Here is a 25,826-nt window from a genome sequence, read left to right on the forward strand (position 1 = left end):
AGTGCAACTTTGCAAACTTTTATACACAATGTTTAACCTCATTATATATGGTTTCAAAAGCAAAAAGCTAAAGTTCTTACACCTCTACTTATGCCGAAAGAATGTTCATAAAGCCATCTCCCCAGGGTAACTCTAAATACTTACCTGTGCTCTCCTTTTCAGTTTGACTTTTCTTTGGAATTCGATACACCTCCTGCAAAAAACAAACCGAAAGGATTAGTGTGGGATAGAAGTGATGACTGCTTTGAAACTGGTAAGATTTTATATGGCAAGAAAAAAATGAGAAAGAACAAACTGCTATCTATTTTCCAAAATTATGTTTGGCTTTAAACAAGAACAACCCACAGTTACCCCTTATAAACAAGTAAAAACAGCAGATGTGGTACACACCTGTAATCCTGGCTACTCTGGAAGCTGAGGCAGGAGGTTCATGAATTTGAGGTCAGTGTGGGCCAAGAGGGAAAGGGGAAGCAAAGGAGAGGGAGAAGAGGAACATGCTTCTGCACTTAATCCTCCCCTAATCCCGGTCCTAGGGCCTTTGCACAAAACTATATCCCAACTTCACCCCATCCCTTTTTCCTTTTTTTGAGATAAGGTCTTTCTATGTATTCCACATCGGCCTTGATCACAGCAACCCTCTTGCCCCAGCCTCCTGTGAGTGCTAAGATCAAAGGCAAGTACCACCATGCCTGGCTCATTCTTTTCTCCAACCTTGGTAACCCCTTATATGAAAAGGCAAACGGAGCTAAGAGTCCTGCCAGTCTATCCCTGACTCAGTACAATAACTAGAAAGCTGATAGCTTGATAACCCCAGACACTCCAGAGTAGCAGGCTGAAATATATACTCTCTATAGGCAAAAGCAGCCCAGGAAGAAAGAGAATCTTTTATGTCTCTGAGCTGAAGATGGATGTGATGTTTTCTCCCAAATTCTCTCTTATGAAGAGATTTGACAACTGTTAAGAGAAACCGTTAATTTAGTGATTCTCAACCTTCTCCGTGCCATCAGAATCATCTGAGGAGCTTTTTAAAAAAAGTTTATCTGGGACTCATACCCAAGAGATTCAATTTTCTGGGGGTGATGCTTCTGTAAAAGCTTCCTGGGGTTAATTGTTCCACAGGGTAGAGAATCACAGCTCTGATCAAAGTATTTGTATGCAGGAAGGAAGGAACAGAGGATGCTACATTTGTGCATAAATATTAGAATTTCCAAATAACACTGCTGTTAATGTATCCTGTGTCTTCTAGCTCAGAGAACAAAAGTGCTAAGGAGTTATGCCTGATTGCATTTTACTAAGTCACCAATGTACCCATGGTAGGCCCAATGAATTTGGAATCTTTCTGACTCAGTCTTCCTGGATGCTAGAATTACAGGTGTGTGCCACACGCTCGGCTCACCCAGTATTTTTTACATATCATCCTCTTCTATTTCTCTAGTATTTAGGTATTCTCTAAATTAATACACATATTCATATACACCAAACCTTTGGTTGCTATAAGTCAAAACTGCTTTATTCTTTGACAAATCTCCAGCAATGAGAGTTCTGGCACACAGTCAAAATTTAATCACTTGCTGAGTGGATTAACAACTAAAATTCTACTTCTAACTTAATAGAAATCACCCAGACTGCTACATAAATTCAAAGCATTACACATACCACATGCTTTTTATCATGTACCATCATTTCATCACATATCATCACTCTCTTTCACCTTTAAAAACAACTATTTAGAGGTTCACATATAACAAAAACATTTCATTTTCCAGGATCAGAGTAGGAAATGTGCCTCTGCAATGTTTTAAACTCTTTTCAATACTTAGAACAGCCTCCTGGGTCTAATCCCTTCCCACTTTAATCAAAAGACTAAAAAAAAAAAAAAAAAAAAAAAATCAATCTTCAGACTGATAAACATGGAGAAACTGGTATTAAAAATAAAAAAAATAAAATAAAACCAGCATGAGCTGTGTGCTTTCTACTGTGGAAATCTACTTTCTCATCTGTATAAGATGTGAATATCAATAATGTACTGAAAGCCTACAGCAAGGCTTACCTGTGTCTTGGGTGCTTGAGATACACAGGACCTGTCATCAAGGAGTTCAGACTATTGATAAGAATGAGTGAAACTCCTTACTCTGTGCTAGCTCTATTAAGGACACTCATGGTCTCTTTGAGAGAGGTAATCATTACTCTATCCACACATATATAAAACAGGCCAAGAAGTTAAGTAACTATGCCAGAACAGCACGTTACACACAGGATCTACGGTCCAAACTCAAATTTGTGTCTGCTCTAAGAACATATTTTGTTTTGCTTTTTGTTTTCATTTTCTGAGATTGGATCTTGCTATGCAGTCCAGGCAGGCCCTGATTCACTAATTGGCCTTTTGCGGACCTCAAACTCACAGCGATCCTTCTGTCTTAGCCCCAGCTGCTGGGATTACAGGTGTGCACATCACATTGTAAGCATACATCCCTTAACCACTACTTCATTTCTTCACAAGCACCAAGGAAACAAGACAAAGTAAATACATTATCTTATGATAGCTATGTATAAAATGGTTAGGACAAATATAATAGATACTAAACCTGGTTTGGACATTTGGAGAGACAGCTAAAATGCAAACTGAGGGGTTCTGAACTGTCTTTAAGGATGAGTAAGAGATGTGAGAAAGAGTAATAAGAGGCTGAACACATACATTATACCTACTCTATTCTAAGGTCCTATAAAAATGACAGTGGTAGAATAAAAAAGAGAATCTTTGAAAGTATCTTTTCTAAGACTATCAATTATATGTGAATATAGAATGTACATATAAAAATTTCCCCCTAAACTGCGTTTTCCAGTATTTTCCTACTTTATAACAATTAGAATAAAAAAGTACTATGGACCTCAAATAATGTATTTTGTAAAAAAGAAAAAGGCTAAGAATTAACAGCAAATTTTGAGTACGCTGAAAATATGACAGAAAAGAAGGTTAACAGTCTCCCAGAAAGCAGAACAAAAGGCAGCAAGAAAAATGGCAGACTAAAATATGAAATTAAAGGGTGACAGAAATTTTGTATCATACAAAAGAAATTCTGGAAAGGAAGGGAAAGCATACTGAGAAGAAAGTACTGTGAAGGAAAAAGAAAAAAAAAAAAAAAAAAAAAGCCAAATGTGTGTGGTACATGCCTGTAATCCCCACACGCTGGGAGACTGAGACAGGAGGATCTAAAGTTCAACCCTAGGCTGGGCACTTAGCAAAAAAACCTTTTTTTTTTTTTAAGTGGCAGGGTATCACTAGGTTAATTCAGAGTGGTCTAAAACTCACTATGTAGACCAGGCTGGCCTCAAACTCATGGCAATTCTCCTGCCTCAACCTCCCAAGTGCTGGGATTACAGGTATGCGCCATCATACCCAGCTATAACTCAATAATTTTCTGAGACTGTGTCTCAAAATTTAAAAGGAGAAAGGGGTTACAGCTCAGTGAAGGATCTGGGGTTCAATCCTCAGTACCACAAAAAAGACAAAAACAAAAAACAAAACTGCTCAGAATTAGATGAGCAATCAGATACTGAGAGCTTGGAACATTTACCACAACAAACAACTCAGGATGGGATCAAAGCAAGCTAAAATATGACACAGTGACCTCTTGAACTCTTTTTTATGTTGGTGCTGGTAATGAACCCTAGGCCTCATGCATACTAAGTATATGATCTACCACTAAGTACACTTTCAGCTCCAATATCTCCAACATTTTGAAGAAAACTTTAATTCCAAATAACAATTATGAATTTGACCAACAAGCAAGAATAAAGGCACTTTTCAGATGTGTACAGTCTCATCACATTATCTAACAGAGGAGACTGCTAAAGATAAAGATTATGGAGGTTCTCAAATTCAAAACCCTAAAATCTGTGCCACACATCTCACATTGTTAACTGTGCGCTTTATCACACTACTTTTTAAAGTTCTTTTTCTTTTGAAACAGGGTCTCACTATGTAGTTCAAGCTGGCCTCAAACTCATGGTGATCCTCTTGCTTCAGCCTCATGATTGCTAGGATTACAGGCATATACCACTATACCTGACTAAAAGGCTTAATTTCTGAATGACAGAAAAGCTCTATTCTAGGAAGGCCATGTAAATAAACTAGCACATGTTAATAATGCATACATGTATATAAACTCAACCACAGGGTACTCAACAGAGAACACTTTAAAGCTTTGCTCCTGTATATTTATCTAGGCCACAGAAGTAAGCTCTGTCACACACACCATACTGCCAACCCTTGTTCCAGGTTTTACACCCTTGCTGATCTGCAAAGTGTGCAGCTGGACCGGGAGGGGATTACCACCATCGGGAACCTAGAGGGTCTCCAAAATATTCACAGCCTCTACCTACAAGAGCTAACTCTGTGCCCCATGCCCTTCTACTAAAGGTCTGTCTAATCTGAAAGCACCCAAACTGGCATTTCCTGCCTTCTCTTGAGTTCAGGCATTTAAACCACTCCCAGATAAATCAGGCATGATGGTGCACACACGTAATCCGAGCATTCTGAGAGGCTGAGGCAGGAGGAGTCTAAATTCAACCCGGCCTGGGGAATTTAACAACTTAGCAAGATCATGTCTCAAAAATAAAAATAAAAAGGATTGGGGGTATAGCTTTAGTTCAAAGACTCTGGTTTAGTCCCCAGTACTGAAAAAAAGAGCAATTCTGAAAACACTGTTGAATGATGGTTCTTTAGAGCTGGACAATTCTCTTGGTCTAGAAATCCTTCTTGGTGTCTACTCTAAACTTTTCATGTTGTGCAGCTCAAGCCTATTTTCTGTTCTGAAGAAGAGGAAGACTATGGCTTTCAGAATCTTGAAGGCTATTTGGTGGTGACAGCATAACATTGAAACAAGCTGTCTTCCAAGAAAACTGTCCCTGAAGAAAACCACAGTCATCTGGAAACTGCATTTTTATTTAATGCTATAATTAGCAACAGTAATTTTTCATTAATAAAGCAGTAGATGCTTTGAATGTAGATTGCTTTAAAAAAAAAAAAAAAGATGAAGAAATGAGGAACCAGATTGTGAGACAAAATGCCGGGCTTCAGTCTGAAGAGCAAAAACAGGAGAGAGCTAAAGAAAGCTAAAAATATCCACATGAAATTAGGCTATAAGCAAGAGATTCACCATTTGAGGAAGTCTTCAAAAACATTATATTATGGTATCAAAGGAGATTGCCAGGAGAAAAAGTACATAGAGAAGTAGGTCAATTTGAAAGAAAATAAAGTTGAAAAGCAGAGAGGAAAGTATTATTAATTCATACTGTACAGTGGCAGCAAACCTAGAGCACATACCCTGCAGTGAGCTGTTTGTATTAATGAAACCTCTAAAAAGTTCACAGTCACTGATACAGTGTATTTCCTGTTTCTTAACTACTTGAAAAGTTGCCTAATACTACTAGGTCATTAAATGGCCTAATTTGAAATGTTTTCTTCTAGTGTTCCCCAAAAGTATTCAATGAAAGCCCACTGATAAATCAATGTAGCACTTTTGACAGCCAGGGAAGGTGGCATACCTGTAATCCCAGCACTTGGAGGCTAAGGCAGGAGGATCAACACAAGTTCAAACCCAGAATGGGCTACATAATGAGTTCAAAGTCAAGTTTAAAATAAACTATGAACCAGGTGTGGCAGTGCATGTCCATAATCCCAGCACTTGGGAGGCAGGAGTATTGTCATGAGTTCCAGGCCAGCCTGACGTTCACACTGAGGCTTTGTCTCAAAAAAAAGAAAAAAAAAAAAAAAAAAAAAAAAACCCACACAATTTATGTGGGTTTTTTTTCCCCTAAAACTGGGCATATAGATCAATAGTACAGTAAGTGCTTAACATGTCACATTCAATTGCAACAAACACCTGTCCTAAGTTGCTGCCAAGGTGCTCAGTCCTTCTGAGGGAGCTAAGGCTGCAGAGGGGTGAGGCTCTCATTTCGTCCAGTGACTAGCTCCGTACCTGGCAGCCCGCATCATGACCTCTGTCTCCAAGCTCACTTGCATCTACTCTGCCCTTATCCTGCACCACGATGAACAGACGGAGGATAAGATCAATGCCCTCATTAAAGTGGCCAGTTTCACTGTGGAATCTTTTTGGCCTGGCTTGTTTGCAAAGACTCTGAACAATGTCAACAGTGGGAGCCTCATCTACAATGTAGGAGCTGGTGGCCCTGCTCCTGCAGCTATGCTATATCTGCTGGAGGCCCCCTCCACAGCTGCTGCGCCAGCTGAGAAGGTAGAAGCAAAGAAAGATGAATCTGAGGAGTGTGACATCAACGCCACGGGCTTTGGACTTTTTCACTAAACCTCATTTTGTAACATTTAATAAAAACTGAACAGCTAAAAAAAAAAAAAATTTCTGGGAAGGGAAAAAATTAACACTGATTTAGATTGTTACTAAGCTAAGCAATACTTACACGAACAGTAATTCATGAGATAAGTTTTTGACGTTTTATCTTAAGATCAATTATTGTTCTGAATTACAAAATTTTTTAAATCTAAAATTTGGTTATCCAGGTTTTGGCATATACACAGCAAACCTTGTAGGTGCCACCCAAATCTTCTTGGAAAAAGTATTTTCTTAAAGGACAGCACTACTGAGAATGAAGAGGAGAAAAAAAAGACTGTATGCAAAATGCCACTTTTATACCTAGAAGAACAGCCTGAGGCTGAGGTAGAACGATTTTAAGGTTTGAAGCCAACCTGTGAAATTCAGTGAGACCCTGCTCTTAAAAAAAATAAAATGGGGGGCTGGGGATTTAGCTCAGCGACGTAAGCGCCTGCTTTGCAAGCAGGCAGTCGTGAGTTCGATCCCTGGTACTGATAAAAAGGAAAAAGACAAAAAATAAATAAATAAATAAATAAAAAACAAAAATAAAATGGCTGGGGATACAGCTCAGTGGTAGAGTACCTGCTTAGCACAGTGAAGCCTTGGGCTTTGATCCTAAGAAAGAATTATAAAGAATTTCTTTATAAATTGTAAATTTTTGTAACCTTTTTAAAAAGCAAAATGTGAATGCTGACAGTTTAATTTAAAAACAAGACAAAATATACACATACAAGTTATTTCTGGAAAGCTACACAGAGAACTGTACTGACTTGACTACCTCCAAGAACAGGGATGGGAGAGGAAACATATTACCATATGCCTTTTTAATTTTGAATCATGTACAGGAATGGCCTAATTTTAAAAAAAGGAAGGAGGAGGAAGAAAAGAAAGGACAGAGTGCAGGGATAAGGAGGAAAAGATCATATGTCTCAGAAGAAGCGCTAGGCATAGTACCAAAACAATCTGTTTGACCACATTCCTGGAGAAGACCTGGCTACTCACAAGGCAACTTTTAATGATGTAATTCAGTGACTGCCACATCTAAAAAGCTCTCCATGCAAACTGTCTTTCAGTTTAAATTTGTTCTTGCTACTCTTCTCTAGCCTTGCCCATCTTGACCACAATTCAAAGACCATCCTCTGGCAATGCTGAGTTTTACCCCATACACATTCGGTGGACTTAGGCTCACTACTGAAAAATGCAAGTCATCAGGTGACACAGTTCCTAGTTCAGCAGCAAGTATGTGTTCATGAAAACAAAAAGGGAAAAAAGAAAAAGGGTGAAGGAGCCTTTTCATGAACAATAATCACTGGTGAATAATAAGAGGTTATAACTGTTTCTCCAATTTCAGATTTTTTCTAGACAAATTAAATCCACATCCAAAATTTTTCCTTATACTTTTCAAATTTAACTACTTCCTGTATATTAACTGTTAAAACTCTGAAATCACCACAGCCCTCCAACTGCCTTCCCTGAAATTACACATTGCTCTAGCCAATCCAAGCATAGAGTTAAGAGTAAGACAGGTAATATGAAGGGAGAAAGCAATAGAGGCAAACCATCCCAATGTCCAAACCTCCAGAACACATTTCTTTGGACACAGTTCACTTCCTATCCCACTCCATACAATGGGCTTCTGTTAAAGGAATCTGCTTATATTTATGGGCCCTCATACTGAAAAAGCCAACAGTCTTTCACTGATCTCAAGTTAAATCTCTTGATGTTCAATTATGGATTACAAATTGGAAATCACTGCAGCATAAAGGAAAAAAGTATACTTCAACAAAACATTAAAATATGCAGATTTATTCCAGTTTTTAAAATCAGAGGCAGATTAAAAGAAATGTAAAAAGCACCAAAGGGAAAACAATTGCATAAGATGCCTGATGAGAACAAAAAAACAGTTACTACTTAGATTATTCTCAGAAAAGAGAGTAGAAGAATATAGGATTTAAATCAGAAGGCTTGTGCCAGGGAAATAGTTCAGCAGCACAGTGCCTGCCTGACAGGCATGAGGTTGTGAATTGAATCCCTGGTACAAAAATAAAAAAATCAGAAGGCCTGAGTCAATTTTCAGCACAGTCATTAAAAATCTAACTCATAACCTCAAGGGCCTGCTCACTTCCCTTTGATAGCTGCTAATGAACAAACACCAAAAAATCTTCCACATGTCTCATAGGACTGAAACAATTACATGACAATCACTCAAGTATTTTCTGACCAGCTATCAAATAAAAGATATACATTATGGATTCAAGAATAGTGTACCACTATGGAAAAAGACCTTTCTTCATTTTTATATTTATGAAATACCAAACTATTTGCCCAGGCTCTTCATACCTAGAAGTAGATCACTAAGACTTGAGTGGTCAACACAGACATCATCTACTGATTTTGTTCAGTGTGCTACTGTGAAACGTTATTTGGCATGACTGGAAAAGACCTTATAGGAGCATATACAAAGGCAAAACAAGCACTGTCTTAGAAAAACAGGCATGATTTTGCTGAAGGGAAAGTTGAACCTTAAACAAGAAGAAACCTAAAACATAATTTTGTTCAAAAATGAGTAAGAGAGGGTAAGGAGGTAGGATGGGAAAACAGAATAACAAATTCCTGGAGCCTCTATTGCAGGGACAGGACTGCTAGAGGGCAAGTAGGTCCTCACCAAGCAGGTCAGGCTTTTCCAGAAGAGCCAGCTGCCAGACAGCATGTGCATCATTCTAAAAAATATGACGGCCAAACTAAATCCATCCTAAGGGCGGGCTCTGTGGAGGGCTCTGAGTCCTCAGATAACAAAAGTCTGTTGACAGCAACAGACCAGAAAACGATCAGCCCTGTGGTGAGCTCCAAAAGTGAGTAAGTTTCAGATGGTTTATTGAAACTCACTGAGAGCTAACAAGGATGAGCTGAAGAGAGTCAAATAGGGTAAGAAGAGCAAAACAGCACAATGAAGCCACTGGGTTCTCTTTTACCAATTAACCAATGAACTGCTATTTTTCCTTTGGTTTTTACTTTTCACTACAAGCCTAGGTTTTTGTCTCTCCACTTCCCCACCCCACCCCGATAACTATTTTTATGTGACATTGGGGTTATTTTAGAGAGAAAAAGGCTGCAGTGTTACATGGTAATTGTGATAAGAAACTAGTTTAGATTTATGTCACATGGTAGTCTATTCCTGGATTACAGTTTCCAAAGGTCTCTGCAGTTACTTCTCTGAAGAGCAATGTACCATTATGTTTCCCAGCGGGGGGAGGATAGGAAGAAATGACAAGAGCCTGAGTTAAAATGGCAAAGAGTTGATGTGATCTATTGACATGTAAGATAGTCTCTTCATGAGACAGAAGAACAGCACCAAGCTTGATAACACATGCCTGTAATCTCAGCTCTGGGGAGGCTGAGGCAATCACCGCAACTATAAGGTTAGTCTAGCCTACATAAGTGAGTTCAGGTCAGCCTGAACTACATAGAAAGATCCTGTCTCAAAAACAAATAAACAGAAAAGAGTCCAAAAGATTCAGAAGAGAATATGATCTCCGATCAAGAGAAGGAAAAAGAACTGCAGAATGGTCAAGCATTTTGTATCTACAGAGACACGTAACACACATTTTAATACAGTCTGCTCACAGCTCCTAGAATCAATAGTTTCCCTGGTACCCAGGTATTGGTTTTAAAATACTACTTCCTACCACAAGGAACCAGAGCTTCTCAGAGTAATGGCTAATTCCATGCTAAGAAGAGCAAGTGTAAGATGAGTCTGTAATAGAATGCTGGACCAAAAGTTTATAAAAACTAACGGAGCTGGGCATGGTGTAGCTCTCACTGGTAGTCCCAGCACTCTGAGAAGCTGAGGCAGAAAGGTCATGAATTCAAGTCCAACCTGAGCAATTTAGCAATTTAGTGAAATCTTGATCCTGACTCTAAATAAATAAATAAAGGAAGCGAAGGAATGTATCTCAAGTTTGAAATCACTGATATCTGTCAAAATGATGCAGAAGCCATCTTGAAGAAGTTCCCACTGGCCAAATATGGGACAGTTTACACATCAAATAATGGAACTGGTGGGTCATTATGTAGTGAATAAAGCATGAATCTATGAATCTAAGCTATTATGGTAGTGCATACCTATAATTCCAGCATTCAAGAGGCTGACGCAGGAGGATTGCTGCAAGTTCGAGGCCAGCCTGAACTATAAATGGAGATCAAGGCCAGCCTAAACTACATGGTGACATTCTCACTACAAAAACTAAAGTAGAATTTAAAATTTAAAACGTTAAGGAAAAAAAAAAAGTTTTTTCTGCCATAGTTACAAATAAGACTAGATTATATCACCTACTTCCACATTAGAAAAATCTCTTAAGTTTCTGATTAAAGTCATCACAATCCTGAGGAACATTCTATAACTGTCTTTTGCAGCCTAGAAATTCTTTCTGTAAATGCATATTATTCTCTCATTTCTCAGATGGCCTCATATCCAAATCACTTAAAGTAACTTTACCTAAACATAAGTCAGACTTTAAACAGCATCATTTCATGGGCAACAGAAACATGGTCGTTGTTTTAGGGAAACAGAATTAAGAGTTCACCCAAAAGAGTAAAGGGAAAGTGCTTTCATTCAAAAACGGTATTTAAGGTAGCCAGAATCTGTATTTCACAATTTAGACCAGATGCTGGCAAACTTTTTCTATAAAGGACAAGTTAATATATATTACAAGTTTGTGAACTATACTATCTCTGTACCACTACAGCACAAAAGCAGCCAAAGATAATACATAAATGAATGAGTATGGCTTATACTTTTAAAAAAATAAAAACATGCAGTGGACAATTTAAAGCATTTAATCTGATTAACAAAATGAACTATGAATATTTAACCATGTTTGCCTTTTACCAAATGAGATACACAAAAAAAGTTAATGCTGCATTATCCAAAATAGCATTCTTTGAGGGCAATTCTAATTGTTTTTATTTATTTATTTACTTTTTAGTACTAGGGATTGAACTCAGGACTTCGCACTTCCCAGGCAGGCAGGCGTTTATGCTGTTGAGCTAAATCCCCAACCCTCAAATTGTTTTTAAAAAGAAGGGCAAATTATAATAATCTCTGAACTCTACTAAAGACTGAAATTTGTAATAAAAAGATCAGGACATTTAATTTGTTTTTGTTTTTTGAGACAGGGTCTCACTATGTAGTCCAGGCTAGTCTTGAACTCACAGTGATCCTCCTACCTCAGCCTCCTGAGTGCTGGGATAACAGGTGTGCACCACTGTGCCCAGCTAGGAATGTAATTTGGTGCCCAGCAGATTTTACATACAGTATCAGTGACAGAGTTAAATTTTAAGCATTAAATTTTTCAATTTCAGTAGCTATATTTTATTTTAACTTTCTGTAGAGAGTTTAATGCTGAGTTTGCTGGGCAAATACTGTATTTTAAAAATAAGGATAATGTCTAGATACAGATGAAAGAAGAATAAGAATAGTTTTTAAGAAGAGCTCAACTTTTTATGCATAGGAAATGTTATCTCTAAACCATCCAAATCCAGGTATGCAGAAGCTATGCAGACTTATTAGGAGAGATTCACATCTGTAAGCTTAAGTGCTTATAAGAGAGGCTCTACAATCACTAACCACTATAACTGCAACTGAAACTGGCAAGTTCATGGAACCTTACCTCCTCCTCTTCACATGATCCAAATGAATGGAGATTTCCCAGTCAAATTATAATTAATCATTACATGTAACCAATTGTTTTCCCTTGTGAAATCTAAGCTGTATTTTTAGCAGAGGAGATAATGTGTGTACAACAATGCCTTTTCAGACAGAAACATACACAGATATCCCTGCCAAAAATGTAGCCCAGTAAATGCGCACATGCTCATAAGCAACAACGTGCTAGGTGAGGTTTCTGGTTGAGGTCCACTTTAGGAGTCAATGTGTATATAAGCCTCATAGTGTCAAGGAAGTGGTCCTGTGTATATAGGTATAGAAAAAGTAGCTCACTTAATCCTTTCTCGCCAGAAGTAGGGAATTTCCCGGAACGACATCCATTGTTGGCAATGGACGCACCAAAATAACGCCGGCGCCAGTGAGTTAACCACCTCTGTCCTCTTTTCACCTATTATATTTTTCATGCATCATCCAACTTCCCAACCATCTTCCTGTTTCTTCACAGAATGCACGCTAGGTTCTTGTTTTTCTTCAGCACGAAGTTGGAAATGGAGTTGAGAAAAGGAGACACATGGTCAGCTGGTGATGTTAACAAGCTCCTTGCTGCCCTGAGAAGCTAGATGGAAATGGTTCAAGTTACAAGAGGGATCATCATCAGATCTGGGAGGACAAAGAGTAATTCATGAAGCTTCATTCCCTTCCCACCCACCCTCTTTCATTAACTGATGATCCATACAGTCTGCCTTCACAGCAAAATCAAGAATAAGGAATCTGAAGCAATTCCTTTCAGTTCTTCACTGTCCATTGTTGAGAAGGCAAGTAGAACACATGTCCAAAAATGTTATGGTGTCCCCCAGAAGGTCAGGGACACTTGGAGTGGCTAACATAACCACTATCTTACATCAATGTTTTTTAGTATGATCTTGGAATTAAGTATCAGAAACTAATAACATGCTTGGTAATGGCTGCTTAATTAAGGTTTGTTGAATAAGATATTTTCTTTTCAGTCATTGTCTAGTTGAACACATAGGTGGAAGTCAGACAGAAGTAGTTAACTCTTTCGATGCCGGGATAGTATGGATATATACACTACATTAGGTCAATGTGTTTCTTTAAAATGTGTTCAAATTATGGACTCCTGTTTCAGACTAATAGTTAAATGCTATCTGAATTACCTTTTTAAAAAAAAAGAAAAAAAAAAAAGGACAACCATAATCAGAGTTTAGAAATCATAGCCACAGTAAATGTTACCTAGATATAGAAGAATAAAGAACCCCCACTCCAATGTGAAACATAACATCACAGTTTATAGGCAAGTAAAGACATTAATCAGTAATGCAACTCCAGAGCAAACTATAGTTTGAAGAAAGAGGATTTTATTTAATGACTCCCTTGATGCTAAGAGTTAAGATAAATCCACAGTATGTAGGATAAGAAAGATATTTTAAGCATCAATATAATTTTAAACTTCAAGAGGATCATGAACCTATGTACCACTATAAAACTGCTTTGATCTTTTAGATAGAAATGAAGATGAGAAGGGAAAGAAATAACTCTGAAGGACTGATAAATGTCCAGTGTGTGAGTTTAAATTAACTCCAGTTACATCTAATTGGGTTACGAATATTCTAGAGAGTAATTCATACCATCACAATGACAGAAACAAACTATTACACAGATTTTAAGAAAAGACAAGTTTATGATGATCATTAGCTTAGCAATACAAAAAAGTCATCAACCAGAGGCAGGCAAACTACTGGATCTACAATCTCCTTCATTCTCCTCATAAAATTACAACTACAGAGGTTTTGTTCTGTGGCACTTCTATACTTGTCTCCATCTCTACTTTTGTTACTGAGCTATAGTCCTAAGTGCAGACTTTAGCAGCAGCCTCCAAACACAAGGAATTCTTTTTTAGTGACTCCTGTGTTGTCATAAAATAGGCTTTAAATAAGTGACCATCCTAACAACTCTTCCAATTAACTGCAATACTGATTCCTGGAATTCACACACTTATCACAAACAGATGTGCTATAAACGCTTCCTTTTATTTTTATAAAAAAATCAGATTTCATTAATACTTAGTAAGTTTACGTTGAATTTTAAGTGATGAAAGAGTAACATGAGTGAGAGCGCAAATCAATAAACAAAAGCTGAAACCACACCATACTTAAAGAAGGGTCTCAACACAGCAAATAGGAAGCACAGAATACAACCAAACAACTGCTCATTTTGTTCAGTGTATGATCAAGTCCACTGGATCAAATCACAGGATCTAATGTGATGAGGTTTTTTGTTTGTTTTTGGTCTCTGTGAGAAAGGGTCTCACTATGCGTTCAGGTTGGTCTTGGGTTCACTTTGTAGCCCAGGCTGGTCTTGAACTTGCAACTATCCTCCTATCTCAGCCTCCCGAGCACTGGGATTACAGGAGTGCATCACCACCAGTGGGGCCAATGTGGTGAGTTTTGTAGTTGTAAATAAATCTAGATTGCTTGTCTATTTGATTACTTCACCTCTGGCAGAAGAAAGGAGAATAGAAAAATACAAGATAAGAATTGACCTGTTCCTACAGGGTCCTCAAGACCTACATTTCAGGACCAGCATTTACAACCAAAATGTTACCAAGTCTCTCAAAAACTCATCTTGCTAAACACATTTGTATTTAGTCAATAACCAGGCTGGGTTTTCTGCAAAACAAACTTTGTATATCTTGCCACATTTTTTAAATTAAAAAATGTATTTATAAATTGGGCATAATGGTTCTAGACCTTTCTTTTTTCTTTAGCTAACATTTTTTGTCCCAAGAAACAGGTACCTTAAAGCTAGCATATTTGAGCTATTCAATGGAACTGAATACTAACTGGCTCCACAAAGTTTTTAATATAATAGAAACTAATGTTCAATCATTTTTGATGAGAAATTACTGGATTACTTTGTTTTTTCTAATTTAAATTATAATTTTATTTAATTATTTATTTATTTTTATTGGTGCCAGGGATCAAACTCAGGACCGCACACTTGCAAGGAAGGCGCTTATGCCGCTGAGCTAAATCCCCAGCCCCCTTAAATTATAATTTTATATTAATCCAATAAACTGATTTACGCATTAATTTTTTCATTACAAATAGAATCAAGTGTTTTACTGAATTTTATTTTTTATATGAAGAAAAATTACTACTGTAATTATTTCTGAAGCTATTGTAATATATTTCTCTGAATGAGGGAAAAGGAAACATCTGTATAATGGTTTGACTGGCCCATGACTCTTGTCAAGATGTAAATAATATTTGAGACTCATTTAATGTTAGCTGAGAAAGAGTATTCCATTTTTCAGAAATAAAGATGGTCAAAGTAATATATTTCGCTTAGGTTTATAGAACCCTAAACTTCAACAATTCAGGTTAAAGCGAAGAAAAAATACTTTCTTACCTTTAGGTCTTTCCAACTGTCCAGTAGCTTGGTGGCCAAATCACTTATATCCACTGTTTTATCCGGCTGTTCCTGGCTCCTTTCACTCTCCACATCAGACACACCCTCCTCTTCATCTTGGGATGGTGTTTCTTCAGCAATGGGTTCTTCCAGCTTGGTGCTGATGCTGTCTTTGGGCTCTATCTCAGCGTCACCTTCTGGTTCCAATGTAGGTAGTTTACTGGCCTCCACAGTTGTTTCACTTTCAACTTTGGGCTCAGGTAGCTGTTCAGAGAATGGCTGTTGTGACTGTATCTCTTCCTCTTCCTCCACAGTGACATTTTCTAACTGATCAAGGTCCTCTTTGCCATCTTTGCCCTCCAGCTCACTGGTTGCGTCAGAGATTGCACTGTCCATACTATTTTCACTTATTATTTTAAGTCTGCGAAACATGAGTTTCTTGGGAGTGTCTGCATCAGTATCTGTGCTCAGCTTGGTAGAAGGATCAGGTGTATTGAGAGGGGTGTGTGCACGTGAAGTATTCTCACTGGAATATCCATCTCCTTCACTCAACTGAGGGACAGCAGTCTTGGTCTGAGACCAACGTTGAATAATTGGAAGTACTTTGCTTTCTTCCAACATATTTTTAGTAGGAATGGGTAAGTGTTCCAAAGTCTTTATAATCTGATTAAACAAAAATATTTTTAAAAAAACTCATCACTGTGTATAGTTGACCTTTCAAACCTCTAAATGATTTTTATTTCTTTTATACTGAGAATTGAACTCAGGACCTTGCACTTGCCAGGCAAGTGCTGCATCACTGAGCTATATCCCTGGACCTGACACTCATTATTTCTGCAGAAATATTATATTTTGGTACAGCCTTATTAAATTTAGTGTAAGCCTCTTTAAACACAGATGCATTTAAAGATCATATGCTATTTTCCTTTAGAAAGGAAGGAAAATTATTTTAATAAGTCTCACTCATAAGAATAAAATGCAGAGTAAGTGAAAGACTATGGACAATATCAAATAGAACTGATTCATATTCTCTACCAGTAGTTCCCAAACATGCACAGCCAATTAAAAATATACATATATAATACTGAACCTCATTCTGAGAATCATTCTCTTGGAAGACCCCAAGTAGCTGTAATAAAGGGTTGAAAACCATACAATGTGATCGACAGATCGACTTACCCTATTTCACAGGATCTCCCTATGTAGTCCAGGCTGGCATTGAACTCATGGCAGTCCTCCTAGCTCACCCTTCCCAGGTACTAGGATTACAGGCATGCACTACTATGCCTAGCAAGAATGTGTTTAAATGATGTCTTATGTGCAAAGGATGCAGACATTACCTCCTTAATAAGTAGCTACTTAGCAAGGAGATCTCTCTGTTTCACTGAGACACATTTCCCATTCTGAAATCCAGTACATTTCTTCCCAAGTACTCCTCAGTATAGTTGTACAGAAACTCCAAAGCTTTCTCAACTTTTTTTGGGGGGGTGGGGACCTTCTTGAACTGAATGCAAGAATAGTCTATCACTGAATTACATCCCCAGAACTTTTCATTTCAGAGAGGGTATCACTAAAATAACTCAGGCTGGGCTTCAACTGCAATCCTCCTGCATCAAATTTCAGGATGCTTTAATTATAGGCATGCACTACCACATCTGGCTCTTCTCCGATTTACTGCCAAATCATCTAGGAGAAGGATGAAGAAAAGAATAACTATTTTTTTTCCTAGTTCAATGTTTTGTTTCAAAAAGCATTTTAAAACATTAACGATTAATTTGCGACTATATCAAAAAATATGATTTTTAAAAAAGACACATACCAAGTTAGAAAACATTATTTATGAAATGGAAAAAACACTGCAACTTGTTCAAAACATTTATACCTCAAAATATTCTTCTTACTCTTGTCATCTAGAATTCAACTCCTCACCAGTTTTTCAGAACTCCAGAATTCATGTTTTCTATTATCTCCCACCATTTTGAAACGATAGTCTTGCTGGATGCAGTGGTACAAGCCTATAATTCCAGCACTTGAGGGTCTCAGGCAGGAGGGTTGCAAGGATTTGAAGCCCACCTGGGCTACCTAATGAGTTCAAGGCCAGCCTGAACTACACAGTAAGTAAAAAGATACTATGTAGGAAAACCATAAAGCAAGCTCACTTTTTTTTTTTTTTTTTTTTGTATCAGGGATTGAACTCATGACTTTGCACTTGCCAGGCAGGCACTGTGCTGCTGAGCTATGTCCCTGGTCCCCAGGCTCACTATTAACGAGATGCCTGAAAAGTTATTTCCAGTTATAGGAATTTATCATTAATGCCAGTGGTAAATATAATGTTAAATTCATAATCACTGACATTATCACATATCCTCAACCTAAGCAGTCAAAGTAATAGTTTTAAGAAATAAGCAAGATGCATGTGAACTGACCTCTTCCTGAAGTTTCTGGTTACTTTCCCGGCCATCACCAAGCTCTGCCATCCAGATCCACAACAAAGACAGCCCATGTCGTTCCAGAAAGGACTTCAGACAGGACTGTGAGTGTGTATTCTTTTATGGAGAAATAGAGAGCAGATGCATGGGTTGGAGAGACACAATGTTACAGAAGACCACAGACAAGACACCAAAGAGTTTATCCATACATATTCATAAGAAACATTTTAACTCAGGGCCAGGGATTTAGCTCAGTGGCATGAACTCCTGCCTGGCAAGCGTGAGGTTGTGAGTTCAATCCTCGAGCCAAAAAAACAAAAACAAAAAAAAGATAAACACTTAAACTCTATTTTCATTAACCCTAACTAGAACTGTATAACAAATTTTAAAGTAATAGATTATAATAATTTCTGATATTAAAAAATGTTTTCTGATAATAAAACATAAGACAGATTTTCTGATCATAAAAATTACAAAAATAGGTCACTTACAAGCAAGTTCAATTTTGAATGACTAAGGGAAAAATTGTATCCACCTTTTACTGAAAAAGCTAAAATCAGGGCTGGGGATTTAGTTCAGTGGCATAAGCGCCTGCCTTGCAAGCACGCAGTTGTGAGTTCAATCCCTGGTACCAAAAAAAAAAACCTTAAAAAAAAAAAGAGGGAAGAAAAAGAAAAAACTAAAATCATAAAAATTGGTCTTTTAATCATTTTTTTGTCTCTTTAAGAAGAAAGGTTTCATTCCTGTTAGATTTATTATTTAATTTTTATTACCAATTCCTTATGGCATATTTAATAAAGAGTAAAGAGATTATTAAAATTCCTTACTTTAAGATCATCCACTAAAAAGCTCTGGTATGTTAATAACAAGGGGTTGGGATGCCATAAACTGTTACATCAAAACACAAATTCTACCACATTCTCTGTATATTTAAAAAAAAGCAAAGGTCTACTAATACTGAATTCATTAGCCATTTTGAAGCTTTTAAATTGATACAGAACTCACATCCATTCAAAATGTAACATTAATTCTTCTAATCAGCTAGACTATCCCATCTCCAATTCAGAAATAAAAAGTAAATTTTTATTAAAGTGTTACCTGAATAAGCTTGAGACAGGTAAGTTTCTGTTCCAAAGTTTCAATTCGAACCATTAGCCGAGATAAACTGAGCACCTGGTTTTTATCAGAAAGACCCTCACCATTTTCCATCAGTGCTTCTAGCTCTCCATCTACCTACCACAGCAAAGAAAAATATCTGATCATAAAAAAAGAAAGCTAGCCGCTGAGTTAAGTACCAAACAATGAGTAGGTTTTGGTAGCACATGTTTGTACTTCCAGAACTTGAGGTTAAAGCAAAATGATCATGAGTTCGAGGCCAGTCTGGGCTACATAGTAAATTGAAGGCTAGCTTCAACTATACAGTGAGATCTTCTCTTGAAAAAAGGAGGGGAGTAGGAGAAGGTAAAAAACTTCAATGATGCTATAATTTTGGATGGTTAAATAGTGTGCTAAATTTTGAAACAAGCCATACTTAGAGAAAAGGGGCAGAAAATAAATCCGATTTTTCCTTTCATTATTTACATTTACTAAAAATATTTTTTATTTATCACTACCTCCCAAAAAAGATTTGCAGAAACTAAAAGTAAGCATAAATGTGTAAAAATGATTAGGGTGTTTTTAAATAAATTATAAATAACTGAAAATTATACAGCACTTGAAATCTTAAGTATTAATCAATCCAGAATAGCCTTTATCTTTTAAAACAAGTTCCTTGACTTACGATGGGATTTAGTCCAGATAAACCTTCTGTAAAACAAAAAATATCACCTCATCTACCGAACATCGTACTTTACAGTAACACAGTACACCATAGAGAACCAGCTGTTTACCCTTACTATTCAGTGGTTGAGTAGGAGCTGTGGCTCACTGCAGCTGCCCAGAATTAAGAGTGCATCAGAGTATCATACTATCGCTAGCCTCAGAACAGATCAAAATTAAAAATTCTAAAGTACAAAGTGTGATCAAAAATGCAGTGAATGCTGCTGCTAAGTGCCTTCCAAAGGAAAAGCGGACTTGCAAAAGCTTGACAATGAGTCCTCATCTTATTTTTTTCACTGCATCTGGTACAATGCAGGCTTTGGCTCTTCCCCAAAGTCAAAATTATATGAATAGTAAAATTTTGAATCCAATTCAGGAAACTGAGGAAGCCACAACAGCAAATCTAAAGACACTAAGGAAGGAGGACTTTTCAAACTGCTTTCAGAGACTAGCAAGAACAAGAGAACAAGTGTGTTCAAAATGAGGAGTATCTTGAGGGAGAGTAATGGAAGTATCTTGTACTGTTATACATTTTAAAAATTTAAACATTCAAAAAGATAAAATTTCACCTTGGTATATACGAAAAAAATTTAAACATTCACCATTTTTCAGTCATACCATGTACAATTTCTATTGAATGAGTATCACTTTCTCATCTTAAAGTCAAAAAACTGTTAAGGTGAAACACGATTAAGCCAGGAACTGTCTGTAAGTCAGTGTATTTGGAATGTAAAAGCTATTTTAGATACTTCTGATGAAAATATAGTGACCACTTAGGTCAGCTGTCAGAGGAGGAAAGAGACAAAGACTTATTTATACTTAGAAGGTTTACATGCTCTGAAAAACTATTGGCCCACATGTTTTCAAGAATATTTCAATAGTGACATATATGCAAATGTAATCTATGAATCTGAAGAAAAATAGCCAACCACACCTCTTTTCCAGTAATACCACATCTGACTCTGGCTTTCTCTGTTATTAGAATGATCTCCTTAAAGTTCAGTCAGAAAAGATATCTCCCTTTTTAAAATGTTTTAGAAGTTGAAAGAAAAAACACTTACTGAATCCTTCTTACGAGATCGTTCCTTTTTCATTTTCCCTCCTGCAGCTCTGATACTGACTCTATTTTCTCCTCCTAGGTAACCCCGACAATTAGCCGACCCACAGAAACATTTTTGAGCTTCTTTTCTGCATAAGAAAGTCAATTATGTGGTAGAAAATTGTAAGAAAATGCCAACAATATAATAACATGTAAGAATCATACCAGTCTAGTGGAAATAAAACTAAAGAAAAAAATGGATGATTTTAAGAGATTTAACAAATCTGATATTAACAGAAATGTCTAAGATTGGGGCTGGGGATTTAGCTCAACGGCATAAGCACCTGCCTTGCAAGCAGGCGATCATGAGTTCGATCCCCGGTACCAATAAAAATGAAAAAGACAAAAAAAAAAAAGAAATGTCTAAAATTGCTTTGAAATTATTTTCCATGAATGAACTTTGAAACCCTAATGAAATAAACACACAAGTTTAAATATCATATGGTTTCTCCTGAATGAGTGCAAAGTTAAACAGCAAAAAATTAAAGAGCAAAATCAAAGCTGGGCATTGTGGTGCAATCCTGTAATCCCAGTACTTGGGAGGATGAGACAAAATAACTGTCTGCAAGTTCAAGACCAGCCTGCGCTACAAAGTGAGCCCATAGCCAGCCTGAACTGCATAGAGAGACTCTGTCCCAAAAAGACCAAAAAAAGAAAGGCAAAGACTGGTAATAAAGTAGAAATGCTTTTAAAATGGAAAGGGGATCATGAAATGAAAAACACAATTGAGATGTGTTATATACATGTACCAACTCTACCCAAAGAATGTAGTCATTATGAAATATAAGCATGTACCAATAAAAAATAAAACTAAAAAAAAAAACCCAGTAGTACAGCATGGTGTTACGCCTTCTGGCTCAAGCCAGACTGTACATATTTGGGCCCAGTTGTTTCCTTCCTCAGGCGTGACACTGAGAAACTGCCTCATTTCCCCATGTCTTAATTTCCCTATCTGTAAAATGGAGACAGTAACAAAGAAGGTTGCTTTAAAGACTGAATAATCATGTATATAATGCTTCTGGCATAAAGCTTGACACACAGTAAACTCAATAAAGGTTAGTGAAGGTAAAACTAAAATTCATTTTCTAATCTTTTACATGTTAGACAAAACTAGCCAACAAGTTAAACAGTAATTTCTCCATTTTATAAGAATACCAGCTAATGTATGAAAAAAAGATAACATATATATTTGGGCTAAAAAAGTCATTTGCATAGTTCAGACTACTTAATGTAAAAATTTAATTCGTAAATGTTTACATGCAAATGCTTATAATAAATGTTTAATTAATATAAATAAAATGCATTATAGAACTCTCAGAAAAGTTAACCATTAAAAATTATTAAAAGATAAGACACCATAATAACAAATAGAGTAATAATTAAATAACCATGGAGGATAGGGATAATGCTGAGAAAGAACACAAACCTAGACTACAAACTTGGGTAGAAACTACCTTTACAATTAACACATGAAGAATACTCAAAAGTAAACTGATAGATTTAGTAAATGACAGTACCAATTAGAGGCATAAAAATATTTAATGAATCCTGAAGGGCACTGGCAAGGCTTACAGAGAAAAAAGGAATCCTCCCACTCTGCTGGCAAGAGTGTAAATCAGTATGGTGGCTATTCAAAAAATGTCAAGTACAATTCCATTTTACCCAGCTATTCCCTTTCTAGGTATCTTAAAGATATCATATTACAAAACCAGGCATAGAGGCACACACCTATAATCTCAGTACTCAGGAGACTGAGACTGGAAGATTCCCACAAGTTTGAGGCCAGCCCAGATTACACAAAGAGACCTTATTTTAAAAATAAAAAGGATTGGGGTTAGAGCTTAGTGGGAAGGTCCTGGGATCAAACTCCAGAACACACACACGCACACACAAACACCAAAGAATCATATGAAAAATACTTGATTTTTTCCCTTTACAAACTTTAAGCTAATTTTCAAAACCAAGAATTAGTTCTTTCAATTTTGACTAATGCAGCTTTATTTTTAAAACGCCATTAAAATTCATGAGTTTTACATGCATGTCAAACCACCTCAATTATCATTCTTAAAATATTAATAAGAACCTTCCCACTTTCAGTGATACAAGTATTCTTTGCTACTGCATCACAGTTATCATTTTGAATGAACAATTTTTTTTTTCTTTTTGCAGTACTGGTGACTGAGTTCAGTATGAAAAACCTCAAAACTAACAATATAGACGAAAATTGATAGTAAATATAACATCTAAGTAATTCACATTTATATCTCTATATCAGAAAAGCTTATTTATCAGAAGCAGCAAAATAAGAGCAGAAATAATACTTACCCATATCTTTGAAATTGATAGTCAAATGTTAACTCTGAGCCTGAAGGAACCAGTTTGGTAGTAAAAAACCCAACCCTTAGTTGTCCATTCACAGTCCACTGAGAATGTTTTTTTTGGGGGGAAAAAAAAAATCAGTAATTAAGCAACATGTTGTGTATAAATATCATAATCATGTAACTTCATTAAGCATAGATCTCTTCAGGCAATAAAGGTTTTTCCAAACAGCAAAAGGAATTTTTTTCTTTAAATAAAATAATGTATTTGCTACTCTGATTTAACAGACTATAAGAGTCTCTAATTGGGGCTGGGGATTTAGCTCAGCGGCATAAAGGCCTGCCTTGCAAGCGGGCAGTCATGAGTTCGATCCTCGGTACTGATAAAAAGGAAAATGACAAAAAAAAAAAAAAAAAAAAAAAAAGAGTCTCTAAAAAAAAAAAAAAAGTAACTACTAGCCAGGCATGGAGACACATTCCCAAAACTCCAGCATGCTAGCAGGGTGAGGCAGAAGACCTGCAAGGTTAAGCCCAGCCTTAAGAGCAGCTTAGTAATGCCCTGACATTTTTTTTTTTTTTTTTAAGTAATACTCTGCTTCTAAATAAAGTATTTTAAAAGGGGCTGGAGACGTAGCTCAGTGTGAAGGCTCTATGTTCAATCTCCAGAGCTGAGGGAAAACAAAAAATGCTACTTTAACACACATTTGCACACACAAAATAGGTAAAATAAGAGATTTGCGGTATCACTGATATCACAAGAAAATTTATATTAACTTATGTAGAAAATAACTACATTCCAAGACAAAATGGGGCCTGGAACAGTGATATCAATTATTTAACTTCATGAAACTGGTCATATGGCTGAACACAGTGAAAGGGAAGATAAGTATCAGAATAGTTCAGTAACATTCAAAAATTTAAAAGGGCAGACACACTGGAGGTAGAACAGGTAGACTGTTCAGAACATGCAGGTTAAATCAAAGACTGCATTGCTCTGTTCCAGCCCCTTTAGCACATTACTGATGAAAAACCCAGACTTCGAGAGATTAAGGCATAAAGTGGGAATCTCACAATTAAACATGTGGCCACCAGATGTGGCAGAATAACCATTACTTAAATTAAATGACTCCAGATCGAGGTTTCCTCTTTGTTACATGGCACACATAAAATCTATAACCACAGAGATCAAAGGATAAAAATATCCAAGAGTCAAAAGCATTATTTCAACATGACAGGAAACCATGATAAATATTTACTTATGAATCCACAGCTCAGTATCTGCAGAGTGGACCTATAATTTATTCTTAAACTTAAAATATCTCTAACTTTGGTTAGTCTCTTCTGAGTGTTTCATAAGGAATCTGATATGAACATAACTGCTCAATATCATCAAAATTAAAGTTTAGGGTTTTTTTGGCATTTCTGAAATAATGTCCAAAATAATTATGGGCAAAGAAACAATCAAATGCAACTTGAGTTTCTATGTTTGTTCCTAGCTGCCAAAATTTGAAGGAAGTCTTTTAATTAACAGTATGCCCTTGACATAATCATTATATTATAGTTATATATAACATTATTATTTGGGGATGCTAAAGGGTAGCATATAGACACATACTTTGCACTACTTTCACATTACTATAAATCTAAATTTATTTCAAAATGAAATACAACAGACTAGAAAAAAAGTTCATGAGTACCTTTAGCACAGAATCTAAATCTGTAATCGTCAATAACTATCCCAATCTCTAATTATATCTCAACTTACTTTTTGGGTTTCACAGTTTGGTTCACAGCTGTGATTCATGAAACGAGAGCAGTTTCCTTTCTGAGTGGCATCTATTATCTGGGGAAGATGGCAATAGTTTAAAAATGAGACTCTAAAATAGTTACGTACTTTGCAAAGGAAAAAGCATTAAGGCTAACGTAAAACACACACACTCATACACACTGTCTGCCTGTCTTTCTGTCTCTCATTCCCTGTCCTGCTTTAAAGAACTCTCTCAGACTATTTCATAATCAAAGCAACCAAATATCTAAAGCTTCTACTAGAAGATCTGTTAATTAGGGGCTGGGGATTTAGCTCAGCGGCATAAGCACCTGCCTTGCAAGCAGGTGGTCATGAGTTCGATCCCTGATACCAGGAAAAAAAAAATCTGTTAACTACAAACATTTTACATAAAGGCAAAATTATGTCCATATCTGTCAATGTTTCTCCCACTTACTTGTAGTTATTTCTTATATCCTACTGCATTCCAATCTCATTTTATATGTGTAAATACATTTCAAAATGAATGCTATAATATAGTCCAGTAGCACACTCTAAAATTTGAGTATATGTCCAAACCAACTAACAATGTAAAAATTTGCTGGGCCCATTCCCAGCATTACATATATCAAGCAAATCTTGGAGTAGGTCTCTACAATTACCATTTCCACACTGCAGGTGGAAGGAAACATGAACATCTAGCTGAACTCTACTAAGCTGCACATTAAAGAGATTTTTAAACATATAAAACCTTTATTTTTCACTAAAAATAATTTTGAAAGTATATTTTCATATTATTTATATTAACAAGTAATGGAACTGTTACTTTTAATTGAATACTTTAAATAAAAATTGCTTTAGTTTTCTTTGTACCAGGGATTGAACTCACGACCTCACGCTTGCCAGGCAGGCACTTACACCACTGAGCTAGATCCCTGGTTGTTTTAGTTTAA

The 25,826-nt window shown here is 36.5% G+C and overlaps 2 protein-coding genes across 2 annotated transcripts in view; one reads left to right on the forward strand and one right to left on the reverse strand.

Annotated features, from left to right (window-relative positions):
• The window catches only part of Setd2 (SET domain containing 2, histone lysine methyltransferase), a 106,603-nt gene that overhangs the window by 39,695 nt on the left and 41,082 nt on the right, over window positions 1–25,826 (reverse strand). The window contains exons 7-13 of the mRNA XM_003477037.5: window positions 24,874–24,951; window positions 23,116–23,213; window positions 20,753–20,879; window positions 18,972–19,106; window positions 17,871–17,990; window positions 15,445–16,107; window positions 145–193 (exon numbers count right to left, since the gene is read on the reverse strand). Coding sequence (XP_003477085.1) covers window positions 145–193; window positions 15,445–16,107; window positions 17,871–17,990; window positions 18,972–19,106; window positions 20,753–20,879; window positions 23,116–23,213; window positions 24,874–24,951 — 1,270 coding nt within the window. The remainder of the gene's footprint in view (window positions 1–144; window positions 194–15,444; window positions 16,108–17,870; window positions 17,991–18,971; window positions 19,107–20,752; window positions 20,880–23,115; window positions 23,214–24,873; window positions 24,952–25,826) is intronic.
• On the forward strand, window positions 5,997–6,326 carry LOC106029160 (large ribosomal subunit protein P1-like). The gene has a single exon (XM_063224400.1). It carries the CDS (start codon window positions 5,997–5,999, stop codon window positions 6,324–6,326), a length of 330 nt encoding a protein of 109 aa, XP_063080470.1.

This window comes from Cavia porcellus, unplaced genomic scaffold, assembly GCF_034190915.1.
Source record: "Cavia porcellus strain 051 isolate PalLab524CR breed Dunkin Hartley unplaced genomic scaffold, mCavPor4.1 scaffold_14, whole genome shotgun sequence".
Classification (NCBI taxonomy): domain Eukaryota; kingdom Metazoa; phylum Chordata; class Mammalia; order Rodentia; family Caviidae; genus Cavia; species Cavia porcellus.

Coding starts and splice junctions, on each gene's coding strand:
- LOC106029160 (XM_063224400.1), top strand. CDS start 5,997: ATGACCTCTGTCTCCAAGCTCACTTGCATCTACTCTGCCCTTATCCTG.